The sequence below is a fragment of the Vigna unguiculata genome, chromosome 7 (assembly GCF_037176805.1).
Source record: "Vigna unguiculata cultivar grain cowpea cultivar isolate G323 ecotype 2 chromosome 7, ASM3717680v1, whole genome shotgun sequence".
NCBI classification, from domain to species: Eukaryota; Viridiplantae; Streptophyta; class Magnoliopsida; order Fabales; family Fabaceae; genus Vigna; species Vigna unguiculata.
The window spans coordinates 46,556,028-46,562,535 of NC_140798.1; the positions used below are offsets into that span (position 1 = coordinate 46,556,028).

Sequence of the window (6,508 nt, forward strand, 5' to 3'; positions counted from 1 at the left end):
TTCAGTTCAATGTGTACCTGTTGTCATAAATGATCTACCATAGACATCGTTGAGAACGTTGACATGAAGCAACTGATGGAAGTGTCGCCTTCATAACGTAACAGATTGGACAAGCTTTCTGTTATACAGAAAAGTGCACTAAGCATTGAAATCAAGTTACAATGCTGCAATGTCTGTTTGGCTGGCTTGAACAAAATGTTACGGGTGAGGGGTCCATATGGTGAACAAGAAACTTCTTAAGCAGAGGTACAATGGAATAAATATAGAAAAATAGGGAAATTGATCGCAGAAAAAACAAACAAGTTTTAACTTACAAGCTCACGTCAATACAGAAACGGAAAGAGACTTATTTTCTCCATAAAAATAGCCTAAACTATATCTGAAACAAGAACAACGGATAACCAAATAAAAAAACTGCGAATTGGAATGAGCGAATCATTATGCCATGGGTGCAGGGACTTCCTTGAAAGGGTCCTCCAGTCACAATATTTAGGGCTCATAAACCCTGCTGCTAGTGAAGCCCAACGAAGAATAGATTAATCACGACAATACCTTCCATAAACTTACTTTGGAAGCCCAGTTTCCTCGTTAAGAAGTGCTTGACTACTATCAGAAAGCAAAACAGGTCCCGTTCCAGGTCTGGTACATATGAAGTAACTGATATCCCCCTTGTATTTTTGTGATGGAATGTTATCTTTAATTTCTGGAGGAGGTGGCAAAGCTTCCACATCCTTTATTCCGTTGATTCCAGCATCTTTTGCAATTGACTTGTCTCCAATAATGTAACTGAAGGGAGAGTGTTTTGCAGGTAACTAAGAAATTCAAGACATTGACAAAACTCTAAGAATAGTATGCATGCAACTTCAAAAGCTTAAAAATCACCTGTCGAGGTCATCTGAATTCGGAGGGAAGTAATAAAGCAGCCTCTGAACCAAAAGGGTAGCAGTTTTCCTGTCACGTGCGATCAGAACAGCATTTGGCCCCGCATCAAACGTATAAGCTACCTGCAAATCAAAACTACATAAATATCAAAATAGAAATATACAGACCAGTGTATTACAATAATAATAATAATAATAGTTGTTATTGTTATTAATGAAACTCGGGGATATATCCTTTTCGAAGTATATATGTTTATCACTATGATACGGCCAACTTACAAAATGCAAAAGATTTGTCCCTAAGTTTGAAGTTGAAGATTATTATAAAAATAATAATAAAAAAATTAGTATGACAAAAGTCCAAATAATATTTATATTAATTTGAGATAAACTTCACAAATTTTGATCATTGGAATAAACTGTGCTACATATAACAATAATATGACCAATAAAGTAATTCAAACCTGGGGAGCTTCTTCTGAACGGTTCCACTTTTCAGCGATGCTGATTATTCTGATGAAAAAATGCACCATCAATAATTAATTAGGAAAGAACCGTGTCACACTTGTACGTTATCACATACACATTGTATTAATAACCACATCTTGCAAGTATAAGAAACTACCTGTGGGATGTATCATTCATGTAAAATATAGGGGGGGATGTATCCAGACAGACTGCATGAAACTGGTTGCTATCCGCACAGGCCAATCGTGAGAAAGATGCAAAATCACGATTTTTAATGGCTTCTTCCATTTGCAGTATCCGCTTTGGCACAATTTCCTATTGCATCATCCAAACGAGAAAACGACAAATAAAAAAATTGTCCAAACTAAATCACTGAGATAGTTTTTTACGTTTTTATATAACAAAGGGCAATGAACAGCCCACAAACTTTCAAGCTATAATTAATAACAAGTGTTTGCATTCAAACATTGAAATTGACAGCATAACAGTGGAAAATAAATTCCATACTTAAAAAATGGTTGAGGTAAGTTTCTTAGCGAGGACAAAAATAACAATTTTCTTACTGATTTTAGTAATTAAAAGCCCATAATATCAAGGTGCTAGGAAAAAAAACCAATGGAATTCCTTTCTTCAGTGTCATACAAGTGTATTTGGGTAAATTGGGTAAATAACTCAATAAAGCACTTATTCAACCAAAGCTTATTCCGAAGTGTGGCCATCAAAGCTTACTGAAATAAGTTCATAAACTTTATTTGTTAAGCTTCTCGACAAAAACTAGTTGAAATAAGCCAAAAAGACCTTATAGGAAGGCCCTCAGTCATTTCTATAAGTCCAAATTAGCTTCTTTGAAGCTGTATTGAAACAACCCATACGCAAGGAATGCCTTTATTTTAATAAAAACAAGAGCAGTAAAATAACCATTGACATGGTTACTGGTGCAAAACTTGTACACGGGGATGAAGTACCTTTGCCCTGTGTTGTAAAAGTAAACTTGTTTCAACACTCTCACGCATTCCAGAGGTGCTACTTGTTTCCTTCTGCCGAGAACTAACCTAGAAATAGATAGCAAGATGAGAGTATTGAGTAAAGTTTGGGATATGAGATGAGATACAATGTAGCAGTTACATAGTGCCAAGATGAAATAGAAACACGTCATTTACAAAAAGAATAACATGGAATAAACATATTAAAAAACAAAATTAAGATCTAAATTTAGTATACTTATTATTCAATAATAGATATAAATAGGATACTACAATAATACAAAAAAAATTGCAAAAAATTAATATAATTTCAAATAATAATGACGCATTTTTAAAATATTTTGCTTCATAGAACAATTAGCAACTCAATCGGGAAATATTAAAAAGTGAAAGCAGCCATAAAAAATGCAAACACTTAACTTGCACCGGTGTTGCAAAAACTTAATCATACATGATATGGACAAACAAAGCTTAGTGTTCACTGAGTGGAGTAAAAACAAGTAACAAATTTGAAGCATATGGAGTTCTATGATCTGAAGAAAGCCATATCCAACTGATAATATGATTATTATCAGGTTAGCGAACTGAGAAAACATAACAACGGTGTTTCTATAGGATAGATAATAACATTAAATGAATAAAAACCAGCAGTTTTAGTGGAAAATTTGACACCAAAGCGAAGTCACGTTTAGCACAATAATAAAAAAAAAATGAACTGACTACGACAAAGCTTGAAAGAAATGGGAAACCGGAAACCTACAGGCTTTACATTGAGAAATGACCACAACAAACCATTGTTAATGAAATATTAAGTCAAAACTCAACAGCTAACCCGTCCATTCAATAAAAAAGACTGAAAGTGTCATACCACAGCAATTACAATGACAAGATCATCCCAGTGTTTTTCGTCGGCAAGTTGAACTGCGAGACTATCACTTCCATTATCCTCCTATAAATGTTGAAGAGTAAAAATTAGAAATGGATTCTCATATAACACGGTATTGTATGAAAATATAAATTAGAAAACAGATTAACTTACTTTTCCCATTACCCACTTCACAAATCCCCCAAATAAGCTGCGACAAGCACTACCTGATCCTTGCCTGCACATGATGACAATTTTCACAAGTGCAACATGTTACTAAGATCCAAACTGTCCAAACAAACCCGTAACAGCTTGCAAATTTTAAACCCATTAACAAAAGAAAGACCTTGCAATAGCAGATAGCTGACTTTCATCCTCTTTGACATTCATTAGCTTCCCGAGGGCATAAGCTGCAAATAGAAAACAAAATCGTTATAACAGGTCGTAACTAATATTATGCCTAATATAAAATTAACAAGCACCGAGAACCTTGCTACTTCAAATAAGAAAGCATGGAAATTTGATCAAGTTTGTGTAGTAGATAGACACAACAAAACTGAAATTGGAATATCTATACATAAATCTAAAGAATATAAAGGGAGAGATGCAATGTTCAAATTATTATTGAATAACACATGACGCTGCTCCTATGAGTCCAATTCTAAGGAATAAAACATACTTTGTGACCTGTTTAAACAGGAAAACCATTCTCCATGACAGACTATTGAATCAATATTAAAACATACTTCAAGCTAATTGTTACCAAGTCCAGTATCCACAGGAAATTTTATCATATCAGTACGGCTACAATTTGTTTTCCTGGTAAGTTTCTTTATTACCATTCTTGCCATATTTACTCTGGAATGACCAATCTTAAACCAGCTAAAGCAGCCAACCAATGACAATCAGATTTGATAGACTGACTCAAGCATCCCGCATTAAGCACTAGCTCAAAGTGCGGAAAGATTATCATTTTGAAATATAGAAGGCAAAAGAAGTTGTTAGAACTAGGGAGCAAATGGAAGAATGCCCAAATCTTGTTAGTAGCTACAAAGCAATCCACTCAATTGTCACAACTGGTGAATGAAAGAAAGCACAAACGAAAAAACAAGATTAACGTGTATATTACCTAGGCAGGCAAAACCCGCAGCTGACGAAGCCAGCCCTGCCGCAGTAGGGAAATTGTTGTATGAAGCAATGTGGACATGCAGTTTGCTCCAATCCTCCTTTTTGATCTTAATACCCTTTTTCTCATCCTCTACATCACAAGCGCGAGTGCGAATCTCCCGTAAACAGTTCTGGAACCTGCCCCCAGAAAGAGAAATCTCCTACACTAACCAGCATAACCACATTCCATGAATCAAAACAGAAAGAAGTATAATGACAAATCTCTATTCATCATCATCTAGTCATGCCAGAAGGGTCCTTTTCTTTATCCCTTTCCATTTCTTTACTCGTCAATCTTTCCGACAACTAAACATTATAGAGAAACAAACTACAAATAAGCAATTGCCCTTTGTGCACGTGTCGGAATCGCACAAAATAAAAGAGATGCAAACAGCATGATCAAATTGCACAATGACTAAGACTCTCGTGTGAACTTTTCAACCAGCACTTATCAGCAGGAGCGGAGCCACGATCACCCCCAAAAATTTTAACTCCCTTTAAGTTCCATATATATAAAAAAAAAAATGCCCCAACCCGAGAGAAAGAAAACTCGAGGCATTTTGTGTTTGGGCCCTCTCAACACAAACCCTGCCTCCACTATATTTGAGAAGAAAATTAACTATTTAAGAAAAATAAATAAATCAAGAATCTCCCTTCCTTAAAATCAGATCATGCAAAAAAAAAAAAAAACTGAAGAACAAGTTTTATTCATTTGATCTCGTTGATTTGTTCCTTTTTTTCCTCCAAACCTATCAAAGATCACACTAAATGCCTTTGAAGCATAAACGCCTGAATGACTTCTTCACCTATCCGAAGACATAATAACTCGACTTCTTTTTCTAACAAAAAGCCAATTCCCAAAACACAACCAGAAAAAAAAAAAAAAAAAAGAGAGAGAGACATAAATGAGACAGGAAAATAAAAATTTACCTTGCCATTGAGCCACATGCGATCCTGCTGGAAAGTGGGACTAACAGCAACAGTGGTGGTAGTGCAGAGGTGAGCGGGATCGAGAGTGACACTGATACTATCATTAACCGGTAAGATCAGGGTTTCATCTCTTTTCCCCCAATACTTGATAACAGCAATGTTAGTTGGCGTCTGCGCCGTCACCATCACCACCCAATTTTGCGACTCACTCGCCATTACAATCGATCAATGAACGTTTCCTGCAAATTTCAAATGGCGCAGGAAACACCCGGAGAGTGAAGGAAGCAAGAAAGGTAAGAGAGGCTTGGGTTTAGAAGCAAGAAAAGAGAGAGATGCGAGATTGTGAATGCGGAATTGGAATTGAAATGAGAGAGCAATTGCAGGCAGAAAACGGTGTTATATAGCATGAAAACGAAAACCCAAGCAAAGCCAATGCATGAATTATTAACTCTGCATTGGTTTTAGTCTTTGGATTTCATTTTCATTCTCATTCATAATAAATGCTTCTTTCTTCCCTTCCCTCAACGACTTCATTTGTACTTAATAATGACACAGAGCCATCACTAACAGTAATTAGTTAGTAAGTAGTAGTGTTTTCCTTGTGATGACTGCGTAGAAGTCACGGGATTTTTTTTTTTTATATTCTAGTAATTTGATTGTAGACATTAATAAATCTTATGATCTATTGTTGTTATTAATTAAGTGTAATATTAATAAAAGTATTTTAGTACAATTGTAATTTCAAAGAAATATTTTACCTACACTTATCCCTATCATTTTCAAATAGAATTAATTATCGTCTTTACCAAAAAAATATTATGTTTCATTAATTTATTTCATCATAATTAGTAATTTATCTCTATTTTTAGATATTTAATTCGTTTTGGATTTTATATTTCTTTTTTTCTCCGAGTCTTTACTTTTTAAAATGAAAGTTTAATTAAGTTTTTATTTTTGAAAAATAAAATACTCAGGCAAAATTATTTTATAGGTGTAAAAAAAAATTGAGAGTGCCAAACACTTAAAATATATCAAAATTAAATTATTATTATTTATATATATACGTGCAAAAGCCTTCCTAAACATAAATTTTTATTATTATTTTCTACGTGTTAAAATTTAGACTATTTTCTATTATTATATGTCAATATTAGGAAGTTCTAAAGTAAATCATGATTAGAACACGTAATAAATATAGGTTCTTACATATAATA

General features: G+C 34.2%; 1 protein-coding gene across 1 annotated transcript; it reads right to left on the bottom strand.

Annotated features, from left to right (window-relative positions):
- Window positions 1–263: 263 nt before the first annotated feature.
- On the bottom strand, window positions 264–5,832 carry LOC114192047 (GHMP kinase family protein). The gene is made up of 10 exons (XM_028081600.2): window positions 5,295–5,832; window positions 4,327–4,525; window positions 3,544–3,607; window positions 3,372–3,435; window positions 3,201–3,281; window positions 2,315–2,401; window positions 1,507–1,664; window positions 1,346–1,394; window positions 883–1,004; window positions 264–786 (listed from the first exon to the last, which is right to left on the bottom strand). The coding sequence occupies exons 1-10, from the start codon at window positions 5,508–5,510 to the stop codon at window positions 564–566; spliced, it is 1,263 nt and encodes a 420-aa protein (XP_027937401.1). The 5' UTR covers window positions 5,511–5,832; the 3' UTR covers window positions 264–563.
- Between the last annotated feature and the right edge of the window lie 676 nt (window positions 5,833–6,508).